Consider the following 25,198-nt stretch of genomic DNA (forward strand, 5'->3'; position numbering starts at 1 on the left):
AAGAAAGACTTGCATGACCATTCTAACCAGAAGTTTTTCACAGCCCAAACTGACTTTTGGTTGTGATGTTTCATGCACAGTTTATCATTCCAGAGGAGTGTTGTTCCAGTTCATTTGTTGCTTATTAGCAAAATAAAAGAATACTGTGGCATCCTAAAGATTAACACATATATTATAGTAGCGTTAGGTTTTTTTTAACTAGAACACTTATCATGAAAGGAGTGAGGTGGACAAGTTAACACGGCCTCTTGAGTAGTTCTACACACTCCTAAACTGCAAACTAATCTATGAATAACATTTTTCAAAGGATAAAGATCAATGGAGAGCTGAGGTTGATTAAATCAGGATAGGAGTGGAGTATCTATACACTGAAAAGATATGTGAAACTCTGTGAAGAGTAGTTGTAACAGCAGGCACAAGGCTCTCTACTTCAAAATAGAGCAGATGTTTCTGCTAAGAACTTAAGAAGCTTCAAAACTGCGTAGAGAGCTGACTGACACAGGACAGTCACTCCATAATTGTGATTCCTGTAAAAGTATCCAACAGGTGTTGACTTGTCTCTTTTGTGACTGTTTCAATAACCTGCCTCCCTTGTTTATTCTGTCGAACACAGCTACTATACACCACTTCCAACATAGGTCAGTGTTTTGCAGATTTGTGCAATCATAAATTCTGTTTTATTGTTTGTTTCTCTGTGGCATTTGCTTAATTCTCGATATGATTTAAAATATAAGAACAGCAACACAAGGAGAGCCTGGGTTGAACTACAGAAACTATCTGGAAGTATTTAAAGATATTAAGCAACAACAGAGTACACTAAGAATCCTGTTGACTACACTTAATACATGGGCTGTGATTCTGCAACAGAAGACACAGCATCCCATCCATACCCTCCCCATCTTTTCTTAGATGCAGCTCTCCACTCCAACCCAGCAACTACCCAGATTTGAATCTGTCAGGCTCTAAAAACTTCTGGGGAGGTCCCTATCTCCCTCCCACCAACCTTCACAGGGACATTTGGTAAAAATATGGGAGAGAGCATTCTCAATGGCAGCTTCCAGGCTTGAGCACACATTTCTAGAGAGAATAGACTGGCTTCCATGCTCTGTTCATCTGTCAGAAAGTGAAAACTTTTCTGTTTCAACAGACTTTTAAAAATTAACTGCAAGAGCTTTTAATAGCATGCTGTTCCACTGATTTTTATCTTTTGTCTTTTTCATGAATTTATTTTAAATAGTTTTAACTGATTGGAAAGTTTAATTGCATTTTAACAAGTGTTACTTATGCCTTTGTGTGGGTGCTTTTATCTGTATTTGTCTAATTTTTCATAAATCACCTTGAGTCATAAGTTGGGAGATATAAATGAAGGGAGAAGGAGGAAGAGGAGGAGAAAGAAGAAGAAGGAGATTAAGTAGTGGTGGTGATGGGGAAACAGTTCTGCATGTAAATATAAGTAAAGATGAATTAATATCTTGGGGGAGGGAAATGAACATACCATAAAAAGTGAGGTATCCAAACAGCGCTGAGATAAAATAAACTAGAAAGCTCAGACCAATCCCTGTGTTGGCTACCTTTTGCATCCTGCTTTTGGACGGACTACAAAGAGAGAGAAAAATGCAGCATCAGTTAAGATGTCAGTAGAAAATAAATCTCTATTAACTGCTTCAGCTGTGGACCAATGGATCTCAATTCCCACTCACCCCCAATACTGGTAAGTAAATCCCAAGGAACATCACTTTTCTGCAACTTTGATCATTTCCAATTAGCCACTTGAATGCTACTGTGTAAAGTACTGTAAGTACTTCTACACACAGTGGATGATTTATAGATAGAAACCACCAGTGAAGGAAGTTGGCTTGCATGTGTGTGTGTCTGTTGTGTGCCTCCAAGTCATTTCTGACTTAGGTGACTCTAACGCTAAGCTATCATAGGGCAATATTTTTTCAGAGTAGGTTTGCCCCTGCCTTTCTCCGAGGCTGAGAACATGTGGCTTGCCCAAGGTCACCCAGCACGTTTTATGGCTGAGCTGGAATTTGAACCCTGGTCTTCAGAGTCTTTGTCCAACACTTAAACCACTATGCCAGGCTGACCTTAAAAGGTGGTGAGAACTATTCATGGGTGAGTGAGGTCTGGCAGTGGCTATCAGTTATGATGGAACCTCCAGAGGTAGAGGCAGTATGTCTCTAAATTCCAGTTGCTGGGACAGTTAATGGTGTGGGAGGGCTGCTGCTTTCACATGGAGCCCATTCTCACCACACAGTTAGAGCACTAAGATTCCATGTTAACTGACATGGTCGCATCCTACAGAATCTTGGGGCCCTTTCACATTACACTGTTATAGTGCTGTAATTGCACTTCAGCTGCCTTGATTACATCCTATGGAATGATGGGCTTTGTAGTCTGGCAAAACACTAGATCACTGTCTGGGAATTCTAAACCTCCGTTCCCAAACTGCTAATCCCACAAGATTTCATAGGATGAAGCCATGGCAGTTAAAGTGGAATTATAGTGCCATAATTTCATAGCATCAACAGGCCCATGCTTTGCTTGTGGTCTGTTCCGCAAAAGTCTGGTTCACCAATGTGGGGAAACAGAAGGTTGAAACAAATGAGCATTCAAGTCTAAGTAAGCAGGAATCCCATTATTGCCATAACTTCCTTTTCTTCCCAGAATGCATTGTGGATTCTAATAACACTAAAAGGTCCTTTTTGTGATCTTCCCCCTCCCACCCCTTTCCTGATATCTGGGACTTTTGGAGAGGAGGAAAGGGGCTGAGTGGTCTGGAGGGAGAGGCCTGACATACTGTATTCAGCCCTTGAAATCAGAGGTTACCCATCACTGCTCAATATATTGGAGGAACCCCTTCTATTAGTCATCTACATCAATAAATGAAAGAGGAAACAGATGTTTGGAAAACTGCAGTACTCTTACACTACTGAAGTTTAAGTGGAATTATTATATAAATGACTTGTTACCTTTGGAGCTCACAATAAATTGGCAATACTGACGTATGGCAAAGAAATGAGAATGCCATGACTGGAATGGCATAAGCACTCTAAAAAAGAGAAAGGAAAAGAAAAAAAAATGATTTTTTTTTTTTTTGAAATAAGGGTAGTAAATGTTTGACATGAATTTCTAAAAATTTTCCTGAACTTTATCCTGTATGTGTTTAACGGCAACATTGAGCATTCCTCATTATTGGGTATGATGGCTGAGCTGCTGGGACACAGAATCCAACAACAACCAGAAGAATACATAATACAGGGCTGAAAGGTGGGGTATAAAAACCATAAATAAATAAATAATTCCCACCCCTGCTTTAAAGTACAGAATATATTGTTTTCATTATATTTTATTGTTTTATTTTGTTGTTAGCTACCTTGGCTATTTTGCAGAAAACTAGGATGCACAAAGGAATAAAATAAAATAGACTGTAAAGACTGCACATTAGATTACAGAACAACTTCTGTTGCATCCTGCAAGGATTACAAGTAATTTTGAAAATCCCCATTCAAACTATTGTCACTAGCAGATTCAGGAAGCAGTACGCACAAAGTCATACATTTTGAGAAGTCCTGGCTTATCCCAAAGCTTAAATACATTTTTTCTAAGCTCCTGTGATCTGTTAAGAGGATGCTGTAAGATTACCTCCTTAGAAAAATTAAACAGTGCTGGTTTACATTCTCTGGTAGAATTTGAAACCTGTAAAAGACCAACATGCAAGTACTGAGATGATGCTCACTGGCTGCATTAAATTCACATCAATTTAAAATGACTTCCAAATCCTATGAATGACCATGGGAGGGGGGAGCACATCACCACACACCTGTCCACATGTGGCGGTTGTGTACTGTAGTTGCTGCAATGAAATGCTCAACAGAATTAACCATGGAGCAAACTTCACTGGATCTCCAGATGTTGTTGAACTTCAGTTCCCAGAAGCCCCAGCCAGCATGGCCAATGGTAAGAGATTCTGGGAGCTGCAGACCCACAAAATCCAGGAATACACAAACTGGGAACCACTGAAATATAACCATATATAATAGGAATAGTTAAAAATTTATAAGTGAATTGTCTTTACTCTCCCACTTTATCACAGGATGGTTACTTCAGATTATATCCATCTTCTAATACATCCTTCTCTGTAGCATGTTTATGGGTTGATGTGGAAAAGATATATAGCATGCAGGTTACATTACACTGACGTATAAACTCCTAAATACAGAGAAACACTAGCTCCCCAATTAGCTTCAACCCAGACTGTGCTGTTTCCAGACCCCAAAGACTACTGATCAGCAATAACTTTGCCATAAAATAACAAGATATAGTTAGCCTTTCAAAGACTGTAACAAGTCTGGAAGGTTTAGGGCATCTGGAAGAAACTTACCGCAAGGTTTAGTGGCAAAGGGCAAGGAATGGACCACTTTTTAATTACAATCTGCACAGAGAGAGAACATAGTTAATATTTTTAATTGCTATATGTGTTGGGACATATGTTACCCATGCAGCCCCCTCAAAATCAGTCCACAACTATAAACTGTAGCAGAGAAAATAATGCTCAAAGAAAATGATTGCTTGTCCATACAACATCTTCCTTGGCATTGGAACCTGCATGACATTTTAAAATAAAGAGTAGCAAGAAATGCCTCATTGAGGCATTATGTTCCTTTGCCTGTTCCAAGACTGCTCCAGAAAGACATCAGAATCTGTCTTGGGCTTTTTGCCATAAGAAGAAATATATACTGTACAATCAAACCTGGAACTATTATGCATATTTGAATGTTGTTGCTGTGTCTGCAACACTGGGCACAGGTTTGGGTCCTCCTAGCATCCCTAAATGCTGTTGCTGTACAGTATGTCTCCCCCCATCTTAAAAAAACAAAACTTTTTAGGATGCATCCACATTGCAGAAATAATCTGGTTTGACACCACTTTAACTGCCATGACTCAATGCTATGTTATTCTGGGGACTGTAATTTGTCCCCTCTGCTCCACTCTGGTGCCACAACCAACAATAATCACTGGATTTCCATAGCATCAAGCCATGGCAGTTAAAGTGGTGTCAAATCAGATTGTTTCTGCAGTGCGGATACAGCCTTACAAAAGGCTGGGTGTGTACAAGAGCAAAGTGGCAATTGTGCCCAGTAACTTAAATTTCTCCAGAGGGTATCCATGTGGGCACAGGATTGGGAAACTCAATTTGCCAAGCACAGTGAGAGAACTTTGTGCCAGTGTGTTTGAACATATCAAAAAAAAAGAAAAGAAGGAAGGAAGGAAGGAAGGTAAGGGTATAGTTATGGGAAGGAAGGGGCTGCAATGAAAATATTGCCCCAATAAAAATTCTGCCCCCACCTGAATGACACTTTCTTTCGCTCCTCAAATTTCTAGCACTGCAGAGTACGATGTTGATAACCGCAAATACCATCCTAGACCTTTTTCAATTGCTGTGTTCAACATTCCCTTGATCACTTTGCCCCTTTTCTTTGGATGTCTACACTGTATTTCTAAACTCTCAACTGAAGTTTTAAATTTATGCAGTACTAGAAATTTGAGGACTAAAGAAAAATTCCATGGGGGAGAAGAATTATAATTTTGGGGGGGAGCAATGCCCTCATGTAAGGCAGTCTACCACTGTCTGCTAAAGTCAGAGGAAGAGTGAAAATGTTGGTAGACTGTGCTGGAGAGTGAGAGAGAAGGAGACCTCAGAAGGAACCACTCCTGTTCTGCAAGAACCTTTGAAAAGGGTTAGAACCATAGAACAGAACCGTGTTTATGCCAGGTGCAAATCTCAGAAATAGCAACATGTGCTTGGACTGTATAATGAAAAAGGCCTTTGGGGAGGGCAAATGCATGTGACCTTCTAGATACAACATTCCCTGGGCAAGGGGGAGGGGTGTCTTGCAAGTCAGAGAGTAGAATTCTAGGCTAGACTGTTTCCTGGTGGGCTATTTTGCTGTGTGTTGGAATGTTTATTTTTAAATTTATATGGGGTAAAGGTGAGGGGACATTCTGTCTAGAGAAGAGAGCCTTCAGCTGGTGTCTGAAATGGTGCAATCCAGACAGATTTACTTCATCGTCTACTGCTTGAGAACTAGGACCCAGAAGATTATAAACTGAGAACAATGACAGTGTGGTGTAGTACCTGGAAGATAAATGAAGGGATAGGTTAGAGTGCTGGACCAGGACTTGAGAGATCCTGATTCCAGTCTCCCATCAGCTATGAAATTTTCTGTGTGACACTGGGCCAGGCACTTTTTCTCAGTGACCACTTTTTCTCAGTGACCTATCTACCAGGGTTGATGTGAGCAGAAAGGGAGGATGAGGAGAACCAGGTTATGCTGCCTTGAACTTCCAGCAGGAAAGATGAAATATAACTGTAACTAATTAATACTGCACATACAGCTAAAGTAGGTTGACAAAATATTTTATGTTGTTAACTGCCCTTGAATCAATTCCAATTCATGGCAACCTCCAAGCCCTCCTGTCCTACAAGCTAAAGGTCCTGCCCTCCCAGACTGAGTCTAGCCATCTTGTATGTGGTCTCCTTCTCTTTCTGCTGCCTTCCACCTTTCCTAGAATTATTGTTTTATCCAATGATTCATGCTTTCTCATTATGTGGTCAAAGTAAACAGCCTCAATTTAGTCATCTTGGGCGGTGTACAGACCGCCCCTTTGGGCAGCCCCCAGAGGCCCCGATCTGCCGCTTTTTCAGATCGCTTTTCCAGGCTAGGACCCTCCCTGCAAACCAAGGCCCTGTCCAGACGGGCCATTTTCTGCGTACTCTGTACGTACTAGGGTTGCCTGGGGGGCGTCTCTTTTAGACGCCTGCAACCCTAGTACGTACGGAGTACGTACAAAATGGCAGCACCCTGTTCACACTTGCACCGCCATTTTGACGTAACAGCCGTGTCACGTCCAAATGACGCGGCGTGGCCGTTATGTCTTTGCACTGCTGAAGGGCACTTGTGGCGCCCTTTCAGTGGTGCCAGAATGAGTTTCGTTTTGGAGCTCATTCTGCTGGATGTATCGCTGGCACGGCCTTTAAACGGCCACTTGGGCCCTTTCTCTCTGCATTGCTGGCGCGGCTGTTTAAAAGCCACACCAGCGATACATCCGGTAGAAGGAGCTCCAAAATGGAGCTCCTTCTGGTGCTGCTGAAAGGGTGCTACAAGCACCCTTCAGCGGTGTGAAGACGTAACGTCCGCGCCGCACCATTTGGACACGATGCGGATGTTATGTCAAAATGGCGGCGCCCATGTGAACAGGGCGCCGCCATTTTGTACGTACTCCGTACGTACTAAATGGCTCGTCTGGACAGGGCCTTGGTTTCCAGGGAGGGTCCCAGCCTGATCTCTTCTAGGACCCAATTGCTGTCTTTTTGGCTGTCTATGGTATCCTCAGCACTCTTCTCCAGCAAATCATCTCAAATTAATTCTCTTTCTATTCAATTTCTTCACTGTCCAGTTCTCATATCCATACAGGATGATGGGGGATACTATGCGTTGGACGACCCTAACTTCAGTGCTCAATTGTATACTCTTTGACAAAAGAATATATCGTAACAATTAATATTACTAACATTAGTCAAAACCTTGCGAACCTTCACAGCTGTATCCAATGGAAAGCTTTTGTGCCCCCCCCCAAAAACTATTAAATTCAAAAGACCTTGTTCCCCACCTTCGCTGGGAGATGTCTACTATCCAAAATTACTATAGCCAGCAAATGTTTCTCTGAAGCCAGAGGAAAGGTAGAAAGAGGAGAAAGATGATGATAGAATACTGAAGATCTCAAAAAAGAGGTGCTGCATTGTGGGACAGCTTGTCATATCAGCACTCCATATTCTAACACCATAGCTCTAGTGAACATTTAGTGTACAAATAGTTTTAATTAATTAATTAATTAATTAATGCTTCCCCCTTTCTCCCAGTATGAGACCCAGCCAGAGTACAACAGATTAAAATCGAGTACAATTAAAACTTATTTGATATAAAAGCTTAAGCCATTAAAAATGTAGGATATTTTATGCTGGATAATTTCAGTGTGCTTTGGGTTTATGCATTTTAATAGTATTCAAATTACTTTATGTGTATTAATCCATGTTGTACGCCACCTCAACCCTTGGGAAGAGGTGGGTAAGAAAGAAGAGTAAATTAAATTAAATTAAAACATTATAATATAGTGAAAAGGATAAAAATGGAACACATCGCATTAAAAGACCCTAATTTCACAGTACGTTAAGAGCCAAAGGTCTGCTTAAATTCTTTTCCCTGCTGTGTAAGAAGAGCTTAGAAAGTTATTAGGAGCAGTTAGCTGACTTCAAGATAGGATAAGGAGTGGAATGTTAGAAACTATTATAAATGAAACCTCTGATTGTGAAATAAGTGACCCTCACAAATCTGATGTATTAGATTGCTCTCCAATTTGATTGCAGATGTTGAATGGATATTATTGTGTTTTGTTTATGTTTAATGTTTGTTTTTGTCTCTTTTTTAATACTTAATAAACTTTTTTTTTAAAAAAAATCTTTTCCCTGCTGGCAGTAAGGGGGTGTTGGTGGTGCTAATAAGGTCTCCAGGTTTCGTTATCCTTAGGACATTCACTCCCTCAATAATCCTGCAATGTAGATTATCTCCTACAATAAAGATGGGAAACGGGACAAGACCACCCAGGGGCCATCCCCAATTGAAGTGGGATTTCAGCCCACTTGATGATCCAATCCTGTATCTGTAGCCATAGTGAGTGAGCATTTGTTCTCATAGGCAAGAATCTAAACAGGTGGTTTGTTCTAGAAACCGATAATAGAAAATTATGGCAAAAGTATTGCTTCCATATGTCTGGTATAGGGTTTTCCCTCCTGCTTGAACAGAATACAAGTGTATCGATAGCAGGAAATGTTGTGCAAATGTCTCTCAACATGAAGTTTTTTTCCCTAGCTTCAAAAATAATTAGATGGGAAAACCAAACTACATTTAACTTGCCTCACAGAATTTCAGTGTGGCAAATGGAATTTAAAATAAATACTGTACACAGGATTTATTTCCTTTCTTTTTGCTGTTTTGATTGTAAAAGTACATTATGGTTAATACATAGCAATAAAATATTTATGAGGGATACATACATACACATACAGAATCACTTTGGCTCTTAACATGGCACTTTAGGGTATATGAGATTGTTTCAGGTTCATAAGAAACCTTGGGCATGTTACAGACCGCCCAAAACGGGCGGTCTTGCGCCGCTGCCAGTTGCTGCATCTGGGAACCGCAGCAGCCAAACCGCATGGTTCCTGGGCGCAGCAAGAAAGAAGCGCCAAAATGGGGCTTCTTCCTGCAACCCGGAAGAGGCGCCACAAGGTGCGAGGTGCGCACTCGCGGCGCCACTTCTGGCGTGAGACGTCCGGACGCTGTGTGTCCATGACGTCAAAATTGCGGCGCCCATCTGTATGCAGTGCTGCCATTTTGACGTACTCATTACGCGCAAGGGTCAAGGCGCATCAGGAAGCACCGCCTCTCGTGCGTAACGACGGTGTCTCATTGGCCCATCTGTAACGCGCCCTAGAAAGAAAACTTTCTGGATCAGTATTTGTGAAGCTAGGAGGGCTCAGTGGAGATGGATATTAAAGAACAGGATCCACATTCTGAATTCTGGTCAATAAATGATACTGGAGTTAGTCAAACAAATAAATTAATAATAATAATAATAATAATAATGCTGTTCACCTGGAAGTTAAATAAGGAAGGAAAACTAACATGACAATTATAATCAGCTCTCCACATTTGTGGCTTTGACTTTTACAGATTTGATTATTCAAACAGATGTTGTGCTGGAGGACCTAGAGATTCCCAGAGAAGATTTCTGTAGGGATTTATAGGTCCTTCCGCGCAAATCTATGGGCAATGTCTGGCAGATGTTGACTATAGAGTTGCACTAGAGGACCTAGAGATTCCTAAGGAGGTGTTCTCTCAGATTAGTCTCTCATATTAAAAAAATAGCGAGTATTTTATTTCTGGTTTTTCCACTTTCATGGGGGTCTTGTGCCCCTAACCCCAGCAAATGTGGAGGGCCTACTATATATTCAACTCTTACTGGAGAACAAGACCCATCAAAACCAGTGGAATTTGCTCATAAACATGCACAGGACCAATTTAGATGTTTACTAGATGGCAACTAACCGAAAGAGAAAGCCAGCATGGTGTATCTGTTTGATTGGTGGACATTGGGAGACCAGGGTTCAAATCCCTGCTCAGCCATGGAACCCTTCTAGGTGACCTTGGGCAAGTCACACACTCTAAGTGTCACAGCTATGAAATGGCAAAGTAGCTCTGAACATATTTTGTCAGGAAAACCCTGTGATACGATCACCATAAGTCAGAAACAACTTGAAGGTACACAACAACAAAAATCTCCAGAACTTTGAAAAGTTACTTTTGGGGACTACAACAACTCGTCCAGCACGGCCATCACTAGATGGTAAATTCTGAGCATTGTAGAGCTAAACTATTTATTTATTTGATTGATATCCTGCCTTTCCCCCAAAATGGGATTCAAGATGGTTGAACCAACAGGATTGAAAGTACTGTGCAGCTGGAGCTGTGTCCTACAGCGTACTAAGTACGTACACAAATCTTGTAGCACCTTTCCACCTAAAAGGCTCCTCCTACTACTACTACTTTGGATCAAGCTGCAAAAGATTATTATCTCCTAGCCTTTGCAGAAGTATTTTGGAGTTTTTGAGAGACATTGCCCTTAGGGAGTTCTGTTGACAGCTTTGAAATCTGATTTTATCACATGCTTCAATGCCTTAATGGGCTAGTTGTCTCACATAGTGGACAACATTTTTGCTGGACAGTCTTTTCCAGATTTTTATCTTTAAATAAAAGGGAAAGAAAAATAAAGCAGCACACATTATTCAAGGCTTGTATGCAAGTCAATGCAAGCCAAAGGAGGCTTTCCTGATTATTCCAAAACAAAAGCAGTGATTTTCTGCATACCAAGCCTGGCCAGATGACAGGGAAGGAGAAGCAACTCTTCTATAAATATAACTATTATTTCATTCATTTTCTTTCATTTCTACTCTTATCTACTCCAGGGTAGATAACAACAGTTAGGGTTAGCAAAATATAATACCCAGTTACGCCGCAGAAATAATCCAGTTTGACACCCCTTTAACTGCCATGACTCAGTGCCATGGAAATCTGGGAATTGTAGTTTTGTCAAAAATTTAGACTCCGTCAGGTCCAAAACACACTGCAGAAATAATGCAGTCTGAGGCCATTTTAAAACTGTCCTGGTTCAGTGCTAGGGAATCCTGGGAATTGTAGTTTATTGTGGCATCAGAGCTTTCCACAGAGAAGGCTAAATGTCTCACAAAACTAGAGTTCCCATAATTCCTAGCACTGAGCCAGGATAGTTAAAGCAGTCTCAAACTGGATTATTTCTGCAGCGTGTTTTGGACATCAGATTACTCTGGTGCCAAAACAAATTGTAAGTCCCAGAATACCACAGCTTTGAGCCATCGCAGTTCAAGTAGTGTCAAATTGGATTATTTCTGCAGTGCAGATGAAGTTTCCTTGTTCATTATCTGCACCTATTTGTTATCACTTGCCTTGGTTTTCTTCAAATGTAAAGATAGGTTTTAAAATTAAAAGGTATATTTCTACATTGCTAGCACATATGGCCCCTCATTACCAGATTGATGTTTAGTTCAAGCCATTAAAAGCCTACCACCAACACTCCCTGAGAACAAAAACCTGACACAGCAAGCCAGACTACACAGCAGGAGGTTATTAATCACATCCTGGGCGAAAGGAAAGAGGAGGAGGGTCAACCATTTGTCTAGGGGTTGTTTGCTTAAGGTGAATCCAAAATAATGGGGGCAACCCAGCTAATCGATGCACTCAAGGCCCCAAACAGCTGCAGGGGTGACAACAACAGAGAGAAGATGGGAAGGCTGTAATTCTTGCCCACATAAACAGACTTTATCACTTCTTAATCACAGATTTTGTGTGGATTAACCCATTCTTTTCAACAGAAGCATATACTTTGCAACAACAGGGATTGCGGGTGAACTGAGAACTCCCCTTTGCAGGAAGCTGCTTGACCACTTTGGATTTTCATTTTTGTTTTAATTTTTTGTTATCTGTATTGCACTCTTCAAGAAGATTATAATAGTGCATATACCTGTACCTATTTTTTAATGAATTGGATTAAGCAAAAGAATGCAAACAGGCTTGGTGTCATCTAGTAAGCTTCACAGCTGAACCGGGATTTCATTCCAAGCAATCATCATCATCACCATCATCTGTATCCTGCTTTCCTTCTAAAACTGGAGCTTGAAGTGGCTTACAGTCTAAAAGCACAGTACAATGAAAACCTTACAAAAATTTATTATCTATGTCTTAAGTTCTCTATTAGTGCCGACTAGCATAGACCTATTGAGTTCATTAGATTTATCTATGTGTCAACTCACCATTCAGCGATTGAGTGAATGGGTTTACTTAGCTGGGATGAATCAACAGCATGCCAGCCTTTATTTTTCCTGAATTTTTATTAAACAAAACAAACTGAATGAAGGTGCTAAAGAAAAAGGAAGGATGGGTAAAGGAATAAGCATAAGCCACAGGCTTCAAGAATGAGGGAATATGAACAGAGATCCCAAGGGGCTGGTAACTGGTTGATTCTTCATTACAACTTCTTCTTATATGGTTTTAACAAAAGAAACTCATGCAAGAAACACACTGACTTTATGCCACACTCTGATGCCAATCTCTTGGCATTTTCTCAGAGAGTAAAAAAACTGCATGCTGCTCTCACTTCTGGTGTGGTCATTACGATTTATCTTATAGTATATTTTGATTTTGGCAAGGCTTTTGACAAGATTCGCCATGACATTCTTGGAAACAAGCTTGTAAAATGTGGGCTAGACAAGGCAATTGTTACATGGATTTGTAATTGGTTGTCCAGCCGAACACAAAGGGTGCTCAACAATGGTCAACATCTTTATCAATGACTTGGATGACAGAATTAGGGGCATACTTATCAAATTTGCAGATGACACCAAATTAGGAGGAGTAGCTAACATCCCAGACTACAAGATCAAAATTCAAAATGACCTGAATAAACTGGAAAGCTGAGCCAAAACTAACAAAATGATATTCAACACAGAAAAAATGTAAGGTACTGCACTTAGGGCAGAAAAACAAAATGCACAGATATAGGATGGGGGACACCTGGCTGAACGAGACTACATGTGAAAGGGATCTAGGAGTCCAAGTAGACCACAAGTTGAACATGAGTCAACAGTGCGATGCAGCAGCTAAAAAGGCCAATGTACTTTTAGGCTGCATCAATAGAAGTATACTACTACTACCACTAATCTTTATTTATAAAGCGCTGTAAATTTACACAGCGCTGTACATACAATCTTTTTAATTGGACGGTTCCCTGCCCTAAGGCTTACAATCTAAAAAGACACGACACAAAAGGAGAAGGGGAAGGGGATGAGGGCCAACAGTTCTTCTATACCTCCGAGGCCTGGATCAGGGGAGATGGACTGGAGGGAGGACATAGCAATACAGGAAATGATTCAATAAAACAGGCAACAAAGGAACATCAAATAGCAAGTGACAATTATGCAATATATATTATTATGCAGAATAGTGTCTAGATCAAGAGAAGTAATAGTGCCACTATATTCTGCTTTGGTCAGGCCCCACCTGGAATACTGTGTCCAGTTCTGGGCACCACAATTCAAAAAAGATGTTGAGAAACTGGAGCGTGTCCAAAGGAGGGTGACTAAAAAGGTGAAAGGTCTCTGGAAACCATGCCTTATGAGAAATGACTTAGGGAGCTGGGGATGTTTAGCCTGGAGAAGAGAAGGTTAAGAGGTGATGTGATAGCTCTGTTTACATATTTGAAGGGATGTCATATTGAGGAGGGAGTAAGCTTGTTTTCTGCTGCTCCAGAGAACAGGACCCAGAACAATGGATGCAAGCTCCAGGAAAAGAGATTGCACCTCAACATTAGGAGGAACTTCCTGACAGTAAGGGCTGTTAAACAGTGGAAGACACTTCCTTGGAGAGTGGTGGAGTCTCCTTTCTTGGAGGTCTTTAACAGAGGCTGGATGCGTATTTGTGAAGGATGCTTTGATTGAGAGTCCCTGCATGGCAGGGGGTTGGACTGGGTGGCTCTTGTGGTCTCTTGGATTTGCATGAGAAGAGGCAATCACAACTCTAGCTTAATGCACAAACTACTCCAAACTTTAACACAGAAACAACTGTGCAGGAAGAAGGCAACGTTTCCTTAGCAATTCATGTTCTTGTCTAGCTCTGCCACCTTGCAGCACTAACTCTCTCTTCCTTAAAGGTAGACTATCCCCTTGCATGTTAAGGTATGTGTGTTAAAGTTTCCTGCTGCTACAAAGAAAAAATTACTGTAAAACTGGCCAGCACTGAAAAACAACACAATGACTTTACACTGTTACAGTTGCTTTTGAAGAGTCTGCAGATAGCAGAAACCTACACAGTCTCTGCGTCTGTTTGTACCTTCAAGTCCTGGATCGGCTTATGGCGGCCCCATAAATTTCACAGGGCTTCTTTAGTCAAGGGATGCTCAGGGGTGGTTTTGCCAGTTCCTTCTTCTGTACATAGGACAATTTGGAGGGAGCCATGAAACAAGGGCTGGAGGCCTATTTGTGATAACTAGGTTGTAAACTGCCCACCGGTCCTTAGATTGAAAGAGCATGCTTACTTACACATGTCCGCAATACACTCTGAAGTTAATTTAGATATAACTTACTTTTGATGTGCAAGGGAATCTAAGAACGGAAGAGGAGCCATGTTGCATCCAATCAAAGGCTGATTTAGTCAGTATTCTGCTCACATGATGGTCAAATATTTGCCTCCAGGAAGTGCACAAATAGGACATGACAGCCAAAACACCCTCCTATTTATGTTCCCTAGCAATTCATATACAGATGCATACTGTTTTTGACACTTGAGGAGAGCCCAGAGCCATTGGGTAATAATGCAGTTTCACAGCCCTGTAATTGCTATGGCTCCATCTTACAGAATCCTGGGATTTGTAGTTTGGTAAGGCACCAGCACACTTGGGCAGAGATGTGGAAAGATCTGATAAAACTACAAATCCCAGTATTCCATAGGATGGGGTTAAAGCACCTAAAGTGGTGTCAAAGGGCATAATTTCTACAGTGTAGATGCACCCATTAATAGCCAGAAGTTACATGAATTTATCCTATCCCATTTTAATACTGTCTGAATTGGCAGACATCAGCACATCTTAGAACAGTATTGAAATAAAGCCTCCTGTATGGCAGCACTGTAAGAATCAGACAGAGATCTGCATGTATATCTGCTAGAATATGGAATAATAAAACCTTTTTTTAAACCCTTTAAAATTTATGGCAGCTGCACAGAGAACCATTATGGGTATCAATGCAAATCTTGGAGACAGAATCATGCTGAAATGTACTATATTTTTTATTTTCCTAAAAAGCTATTCTATTTCTACATATTCTCTTGTTTTCAAAAAGCACTACTAACCCAAATCCAAAACAAATGTGTTCCAGGCTTTAGTTTTCCATATATCACATAGGAATCAATGGCTGTAAATATCACCACTGAAATGCCCTAGTTGGCACAGGGAAAGAGAGAGAGAGAGAGGGAAAGGGGGGGGGGAATCCTTTCAGCTGGAAAGAATAAGGTCTTTGATATATTAATATCTATATATTGAATTGCTCAGAAGAGTTTTGCTGCTTCTTGTTTTTTTCATTATTAAACTAACGTACATTCAATTTACTTGGAATATATGACATTTTCTTCTGCACGAGTTGCATTAAATGGTGGTTGGAAAGAAAGACGAAAAAATTCCATTCCACACGTGGAGGAAGGAAGGGGGGACATTGGGAGGCACACAGGCTAATATTTTTCATTACCTTGTCAGCAAAACAAAATATGCTTTGCTGGTTTTCTACAGTCCAAAAATTAACGACAGTATTTTTTTTCATATTCCTGATTTTCATTTTAGCCAAACTTATCCAACTGCAACAAGACACACATACCACACATAAAGGACAGCAGAAAGAATACTTTGGTTTTAGAGGCAAGTTTTAAATGAGCAGACATCCGTTTTGAAGGAACTCTGAAATCTATCAAAATAATAAGAAAACATAACTTAAGCAGTGATATGGGTTGGGTTTTTTGGTGTTGTTGGGGTTTTTTTTTAGACTTACCACAAGAGCAAAGTACACCATAAAGAAAAATGATAAACTACTTGTGTAGCCAAGAAAGCCTGTAAAATAACAGTAAAAATAAGAGGCAATTTATAAGGAAAGTGATCTTGATGTAGAGCTAAAAGTGCTTCACATTGTAGGTATGTTTTCCATTACAGGGCTTGGTATCTGGGGCTTAAGACTCAGAATAACAACATTCCAGCTTGCCTGTCACAGATCATTTATGTAGTTTTGCAGGGCAGAATTAGAACTGGCTTACCACTAATGGCATGCTATAAGTAAATGCAGCTCTTTAATGTTCTGCTGTAAAGGTTTTATTTTAGTAGAGCAGACAAAATACTATTGCAATCTCAGTAATAGGTTAACTAGGCAAGGCTGATTGAACAGCAAGGCTGCAAATAAATCCATCTACCCCCCACCCCCCAATTTTTGTTTTAATTTCTTTTCTTTTTCTTTTAAAAGCAACAACCCATTACAGGTTTCTTTTAAACCCCTCAATTAAACTGCTACTAAAAGAGAAGTAATTATGTAATTATGACAGCAATAAGGCCCCCTTTAAAATTACTTACCAATTTTAGGAAGAAGTGCTAGAGGAAAGACAACACAAATGGAGGTAGTCAGAAGCAGCAATCTACCATCAAGGTACCAGGAGCTATCAGAAGAGATAAAACAAGCGTAGTTTAATGCCCAATGTTTTCTTCTTGAACACTGAGCCCCCCCTTAAATATTTAAGAAATAGAGATTCTTAAAAAATAAATTATTTTCTTTGGTTTTCTACAAAATTACTTTTAGAAGTCAGTGTTTTAATGGCTGCATTTGATGCTTCAAAAACGTGATCTTACTGCTTCCCATACATTGTTTATAGGTCAGAAAGGCTGTCACCTAATTAAGGCAATCTTAGGCTGCCTACCAATTTAGAAGTGAATCTCATCAAACTCAGCAGGATTTGCTTGAGAGTAAATATGTTCAGTTTAAGAATAAATAAACTCTACTACCCAATTAATGAATGACATGTTCCATGCAGTAATATGTAGTAGCTGATTCATGGCAAGCAAAAAAAAACTACACACACTTATTTAAACAATGATTAAATTGTTCAATTGGATACCGTTACACTATCTATTAATGAAAAGGAAACTTAGATCCAAATAATCATGTTTGAGACTACTTTAAATGCCTGGCTCAGTGCTAGGGAATTCTGGGAACTATAGTTTTGCAAGACAGAAAGCTGTCAGAAAGCTCTGCTGCCACAATAAACTACAATTCCCAGGAATCCCTAGCACTGAGGTAGGGCAATTAAAGCGGTCTCAAACTGGATTATTTCTGCAGTGTGTTTGGACCTTAGTAGCCATGAGCAAATTAGTGTCTTTCATCCTAATTTATTCCACAAGGTAGATGTAAGCAAGACCTTTTTAAGTAACAGTTATGTGTCCAAGTGGACACCTGCCTTTTGGTCATCCAGTGGAGACCAATGGACACATATAATCTAATCAGTGAACCTTTGTTTTAATGCCTTTTTCAATTTACTTCATAACAAAAAATAAAAAATAAAATACCCAAGTATAAATATTTTTACAATCCCAAATAAATTGCTTTTTAAAATCAAGTATTCTAAGCTTTGATAACAGTTTTGGGTCCCTTTATACCTTTTAATTCAGGTATTTTCTAGTGGTGGGCAGGATAATAAAAATTACTAGGATATTTATTTATTTATTTACTCAATTGATATCCTCCTTTTTTCCCCAACATGGGATCCAAGATGGCGTACGTATTTTAAAAGCACAAAACAACTGTTAGTACAAAAGTTAAAATCCAATTAAACTAAATTTATGTTTAAAAGGCACAGGTTACGAAGAGTATTAAAAACAAGTTAAAACTAGTATTTAAAGCTACTTAAAAAACAAACTTAAAAACACTACAGCCCCCAGTAAAATATTTACCTATTTCACACACTAAAAGCCAAACGCTTCTTTAAATAAAACTTGCCGGCAAAAAGAGAGCAAGAAGGGGGCCAACTGGACCTCCCTGGGAAGAGAATTCCATAAAACTGGAAGCAGCTACCAGATATGCCTGGGATGGTGGTGGGACCAAGAAAAGGCCTTCCCCCACAGATCTTATAACATGGCCAGGCTCATACAGGGAGATACAGTTTTTCAAATAGCGTAGACCCAAAGACTTTAAAGGTCATAGCCAGCACTTTGAATTCTACCCAGAAACAGATCAGCATCCAGTGGAGATGTTTTAGAAAGGGGTTTATATGACTCCAGTGTCCAGAGGAGGGTGACCAAAACGGTGAAGGGTTTTTGAAACCATGTCCTATGAGGAGAGACTTAGGGAGCTGGGTATGTCTAACTTGGAGAAGAGATGGTTAAGAGGCGATATGATATTGCTATTTAAGTATTTGCTGAGGTGTCATTTTGAGGATGGAGCAAGCTTGTTTTCTGCTACTCCAGAGAACAGGACCCAGAGCAGTGGATTCAGGCTACAGGAAAAGAGATTTCACCTAAATATTAGGATGAACCTCCTGATGGTACAAGCTGTTTGACAGTGGAACTCATTCCCTTGGAGTGTGATTGAGTCTCCTTCCTTGAAGGTTTTTAAACAGGGGCTGTATGGCCATCTGTCAGGGTTGCCTTGATTCTGTATTATTGCATGGCAAGGGGTTGGACTGGATGACCCTTGGGATCTGTTCCAATTCTATGATTCTGTGACTCCTATAACATACACCAGCCAACAACCTGGTCACAGCATTCTGGACCCGCTAGAGCTTCCAAACAGTTTCCAAAGGCAGACCCATGTCTACAAGTGTGTTTCAGTAATGCAAATGAGAGGCATGTGTCATAGGCATGTGTCACCAGCCAGATCTGACGTCTCAATGAACTGGTGCATAGAATCATAGAGCTGTAAGACCGCAAGGGCCATCCAGTCTAACCCTATTCTGCCATGCAGGAATTCTCAGTCAAAGCATCCCCGACAGATGGCCATCCAGCCTCTGCTTAAAGACTTCCAAGGAGGGAGACTCCACTACACTTCGAGGGTGTGTGTTCCACTGTCGAACAGCCCTTATTGTCAGGAAGTTCTTCCTAATGTTGAGGTGGAATCCTTTTTCCTGTAGCTTGCATCCATTGCTCTGGGTCCTAGTCTCTGGAGCAGCAGAAAACAAGTCAGCTCCCTCCTCAATATAACAGTCCCTTCAGCTGTGCAAACACTCTCCTGGTCACTGATGAAATCTGGGCATCCGCCTCAGATCTAAGTCCAGGAGCATGCCCAAATTAAGAACCGAAGATTTCAGGGTATGCAACCCCATCCAACACAGGTTATTCCCTATTCCCTCTTCTGCCTTTTGATTGACCAGGAATTTAAATTAATCCAGTCTATTACCAACAGCAGAGATTGGTTTAGTACAGAGACACTTACAGAGAAATAAATGGAGAGATATAGTTGGGTGCATAAGTCATCCACCAAGGTGACCAAAGCTGTCTCTGTCCCATAGCCAGGTCTGAAGCCAGACTGAAATGGATCTAGATAATCAATTTCATATAGGAAACTCTGGAGCTGGAAGACCACCACATGCTCCAGAACTTTGTCCCCAAAAGGAATATTGGAGATACCACATACTCCACAAACTGAAACATATACATTAACCTGGGAGCAGCAGGAACCAAGATTACATCTTCTGGACCTGTATCAACTACAGCATCCAAAACAGAATGGATCTGAGCAATTTTATCTGCAAGGTGTTGTGCAAATTCTTCAAAGTGGGCTGGTGAGTGGTCTATATGATGCTTTCATGGAGCAGAATGTGAAAGGCCCTTGACCTCTTGAGACAGCGCTACTGGACAACACTGTGTAGACACAATTTTTCTCCACTGCCACCATTGATGTATAAATATAGTTGTAGCTCTATACTAACTTTTTTCTTTAAAAAAAACCCAACACTTTCAACGCAACCTGATTGTCAGGATTGTATGTAGTGGAGAAGCTACCACTCATGAACCCTCTGAATAGGAGAATGGACACCCAGTTATAACTTATTAAAATGTCCAGGATGTGAGGGTAGTTGAGGGACACTTGTAAAGCACACGGCACACTGGGAAACGTGCCACAGAAATTCTTAGCAATGAGAACCTCAACTAATGCAGCTCCTTCCATCACTGTCCCTTCATGACAGGGACATGTTCTCCTCCTCTAGGAAAAGAAATACAGTGGTACCCCGGGATACGAATTGATCGCGTTACAAAATTTCCGGGATACGAAAAAGTTACATTGGAAAAAACTGTTCCGGGATACGATGTTTTTTTCGGGTTACGAATTTTTTTTCGGCGCGAAATTCAAACTGCAAAGCGCGGCTAGCGGCTTTCCAGCGCTAAAAAAAGCCTTTTCGGGTTGCGAAATTACTCGGGTTACGAACAGAGCCGCGGAACGAATTAATTTCGTAACCCGAGGGACTACTGTACGTCTTAAAAGATGTCAGGAGACCTTAAGAGTGTGACTTATCAAGTCATCTGAAATAACATCATGTTAAAAATCCTCCTTGCTAAAATTGCATGCCAGCTGATAAGGGCCTTAATGCACCATCTCTTTGGGTTGTTCCCCATAAACACCTTGGACACAGGGCTTATTTAGCCGAGAACATGGTTAGCACCTCATAAACAGACCAGGGCATTGTATTACAAGTTAAGTAGACCACTAATATTTATGGGTATGCCTGCAGTGGTTGTAGAAACAAGATGGGCAGTGCAGACCAGAGAAATATTTTATACACATTTGACCTGCCTGAGTAGTTATAAATATCACAAGATGTACATAAAGGGTACAGACCTAAAAGCCCTGAAGTCACCAGATCAGGTCTGATCTTGGAAGCTAACCAGGATTAAGCCTGGTTAATACTTGGATGGGGAACTGCCAAGGAATACCAGGTGTTGTAGGCTATATTTCAGAAGAAGGTAATGGCAAACCACTTCTGAGTACTCCTGGCCTATGAAATTCATGGCGTCACCATAAGTCAGCTGGTGGCTTAAAGAAACAGAAACACATACACACATACCTTAAAGGTAATAATCACCTACAATCAAAACACAGTTTATGTAGTTGTGTCTCTTGTAGGCACTCCAATGATCCTCTCTCTTAACTGCTTCCAAATGACTCCAAAATTACTCAATCCCTTAACTGACTCCAAAAAAATCATCTTTTGGGGAGAGCGTCTCAGCATCACTGCTATAAATCTGGAACGATATGTGGTTATAACCACACTTTTCAACCTTTCTGCTAAGTGGGAAATGGAATGCAAAGGCACAAAAAGGACAGAGCAATAAGTGAACTACTCCAATTGCCGGTGCTGCTTTTTCACCACTAGACAAATGTACTGCCCTCCTTGAAGGTTTATCTGGATGACACCCCACCAGCATTGTCTCTGGCTCAACTCTATATGCAGCAAGCTCAAAAGTAGACTGTGGCTTTGCATGTGTTCTCTCTGGTCCCCTCATAGTGGTATGGAATCTTTGCTCCTAAAGATATTTGGAATGCAACTCGTATCAGCCCGTTATCAAAAAGATACGATAAGAGGATGTGAGAGTTACAGCCCAAAACATACAGAGGAGAGGGACAATTGCAGAAGGTCAAGGAGCCACTTTTATGCCCTAGGATTCCATACAGTTGGAAGATACCACAAGTCTAGTCCAACCCCCTGCCATGCAGGAACTTTCAATCAAAGCATCCCTGACAGATAGATGCCCGTCCAGCATCTTTTTTAAAACCTCCAAAGAAGGACACCCCATCAGAGAAGGTTAAGAGGTGATATGATAGCCTTGTTTAAATATTTGAAGGGATGCCATATTGAGGATGGAGCAAGCTTGTTTTCTGCTGCTCCAGAAAACAGGACCCGGAACAATGGATGCAAGCTACAGGAAAAGAGATTGCACCTCAACATTAGGAGGAACTTCCTGACAGTAAGGGCTGTTCGACAGTGGAACACACTCCCTCTGAGTGTAGTGGAGTCTCCTTCCTTGGAGGTCTTTAAACAGAGGCTGGATGGCCATCTGTTGGGGATGCTTTGATTGTGATTTCCTGCATGACAGGGGGTTGTGGTCTCTTCCAACTCTATGATTCTGTGATTCTAAGATAGGACTCACTAGAAAAGACTATAGCTTGGTAAAGTGCAGGGCATTTGGAAAAGAGGAAGACCACATTCCAGGTGGATGGACTCAATGAGAGAAACCATGGCCATGAGTCTGCAGAAGCTGAGCAGAGTGGTTGAGGGAAGGTGACTTGGAGGTCTCTCATACATAGGGTCTCCATGACTCAAAGGTAGTTAACAACAACAGAGCCAGAGAGAACATACTGTAATAAAAGAACTCAGATTTCACAGGAAACTGAAATACAGGTTTCCTTCTACTTTTCTGAAAATCAATCTAAGAAATCTGAAGGAGTCAAGGGCCACAAAAACATATTTTGGGGTGAGGGGAGGGGTTATATACTTTGTCCACCCCAGTGTAGATAACTAAATGTTCCCCACTCCTGGTCTAAACCAACAGATCCCAAATATAAACCAACAGATCCTAGAAGGATCTACTCATCTGGAATGTACCTTTTCTGCACAGAGAAGATGAGAGGGACATACTGTAGGAAAAGAACTCAGATTTCGCAGAAAACTGATACACAGGTTTTCTTCTACTTTCCTAAAGATAAATCTTTCCCAATGCTATCTCTTTGTACAGTTTATCCTATGTGCGTTTCCTGAGACATACATCCCATGGTTTCAGTGGTATTTGGGACTGCAACCCTAAAGTGGCACAGAGTTAATTCAGGCAGAACAAAGCTGCCCTCCCATCTATTCTGCATGCACTAGGGTTCTATCTTCAGGGGCCACACAGAGACAAAAGAAAAAGGCAATTAATTTAACTGCAATCAAAAATGAATTCCAGCCGCAATATCTTTTTCCTCCCTCTGTGAAATAAAATAAATAAGGAAACCAATACTAGCTCCTGTCTCATCTGTCTGGAATGTATGCAAGATACTTTTTGCTGCTCTTGATCTGATTCAAGTACATTATTTCTGAGTCATAAACATCATTTTTTTAAACAGAAAAGAGCCAAGCATTTTAAAACTTGTATATTTCTATTGATAAATCATAGTTAAATATTATAATCACACCTAATATGATCTCAAAACCACACATCATGTCCTCATACTGGAGGGAAAAAAATAACCGTCACTGCCCTAGTACCCCAATTCCTTGCACATTTGAAGCATTGCCTTTGATTTGGCATGGGATTATGCATTTTTCATTTCTAAGCATTTCCTCTACTTTAAAAAATCCATTGCAAAGAGATAGACATGAAAGTTCTGCTCCATCATAGATTAACTTAACGAAATTTAGGGCTCTTGGGAACAAGAATCTCTTTTCAAAATGTTATTTAGGCAATTGGAAATTCTGCCCTATCAGCACTTAGTCTTTGGCTGATGTTGACAAAAGCAGGAAGGATGCTTCTTGCTTATACAGCAATTTAAAAATATTTGTTATGGAAAGAACATTATTACTGGAGAAGGTAGCAGCTTTCAAGGTTAGGGTTGGTTCCGAAAAAAGACATTAAAAACTGACTGTAAATGAAGGAAATTGTCTCTCAAAAGAGCTGGCTAATTCATACAAAGCTCAATAAAGGGTTAATAATTTAACTTGAATTTTCTAAGGTGTTTTGGTTTGGCACCCCCCCCCCCCCTTTTTTTTTTTTTGCTCCTCTCTCTCTCTCTCTCTCTCTCTCTGGTAACTATTTTTATAAGGTCTAGAATACTGTCTCTGGCCAAATGTTTTCCTTGGCAGTTGGGACCATCTGCTGCAGATGACTCCTTCATAAAGGGTTTATTATGGAGCAACAGAAAGTTTTGGCACAGCCAGATGTCCTCAGCAAATCTGGCGCATGCTATTGGAGCCATGGAGTGTGTTGATGTTCTGGCATAGGTGGCTTTGGTTCTTAGGTGAAAAGAGCCTGAAGAAGTTTTTAAATTATTATTATTATTAATATTTTTAAATTTTACAATACAAATTATTACGCTTTCTTCTGCCTGCAGAGTTTTCTGTATGGCTTAGATCTGTAGCTACAGCATAAGGGTATCCAAGCATGTCCAGATGCCAGTCATGGATGGGACAGGATGGAAGAGAGACAGAGAATAACAAAACAGTGAACAATCCAAGCAGTGCATGCCAGGGCACCATGATGAGTAGAACTGCATCTCCCAAAGTGTGTGCTGTGGGAAATAAAATTAACTTGATAATTAAATTTTCTATGAGCTCAAAGTGCCCCCTACAAAGGAAACTGAATGCGATTTTTCTGTGTGATTCAGTGATCTGGTCACACAGAGCATTTTGGTACAACTGCCAAAGAGGGAAAGGGCAATTCTGCACCATCTCTGGACTGCATAGATCCTCTCACTTCTAATATAATGTAGGTGCAACAGAATTCCCTGTTACTCAAGAGGAAGCATACCCAGACCTATGTGCCTGCATAATGCTCCTGTGAAGGTAAGTAGTTCTCTCTCTTGCAAACCCAAACCACATAGCTTTCTGGATATCAGAGTAAAATTTTAGTTGGAAAAAGCTATCCATTTGGTTGGTTACAGCATTTTTCCCTCCCACTTCTTCACACATACAGTGGTGCCTCGGGATACGAAATGATCGGGTTACGAAATTTCCGGGATACGAAAAAGTTGGATTGGCAAAAACTGTTTCGGGTTACGAAATATTTTTCGGGTTACGAAATTCATTTCGGCGCGAAATTCAAATGCTGCATAGTGCAGCTATAGGCTTTCCAGTGCTAACGGAAAGCCTTTTCGGGTTACGAAATTTTCGGGTTACGAAAGGAATGGCGGAACGAATTAATTTCGTAACCCGAGGCACCACTGTATATGCTTATGAAGACTTACTAACAACAACAAAATGCTACTTGAAAAATA

At 40.6% G+C, this 25,198-nt stretch overlaps 1 protein-coding gene across 4 annotated transcripts in view; it reads right to left on the bottom strand.

Moving 5' to 3' along the window:
• The window catches only part of SLC38A6 (solute carrier family 38 member 6), a 77,895-nt gene that overhangs the window by 11,322 nt on the left and 41,375 nt on the right, over window positions 1-25,198 (bottom strand). For all 4 annotated transcript variants that reach the window (XM_042453043.1, XM_042452792.1, XM_042452952.1 and 1 more), the window contains 6 exons: window positions 16,819-16,901; window positions 16,250-16,308; window positions 4,388-4,438; window positions 3,649-3,702; window positions 2,976-3,055; window positions 1,496-1,596 (listed from right to left, as the gene is read on the bottom strand). In XM_042453043.1, the coding sequence (XP_042308977.1) occupies window positions 1,496-1,596; window positions 2,976-3,055; window positions 3,649-3,702; window positions 4,388-4,438; window positions 16,250-16,308; window positions 16,819-16,901 (428 nt within the window). The remainder of the gene's footprint in view (window positions 1-1,495; window positions 1,597-2,975; window positions 3,056-3,648; window positions 3,703-4,387; window positions 4,439-16,249; window positions 16,309-16,818; window positions 16,902-25,198) is intronic.

Source organism: Sceloporus undulatus, chromosome 1 (assembly GCF_019175285.1).
Source record: "Sceloporus undulatus isolate JIND9_A2432 ecotype Alabama chromosome 1, SceUnd_v1.1, whole genome shotgun sequence".
NCBI classification, from domain to species: Eukaryota; Metazoa; Chordata; class Lepidosauria; order Squamata; family Phrynosomatidae; genus Sceloporus; species Sceloporus undulatus.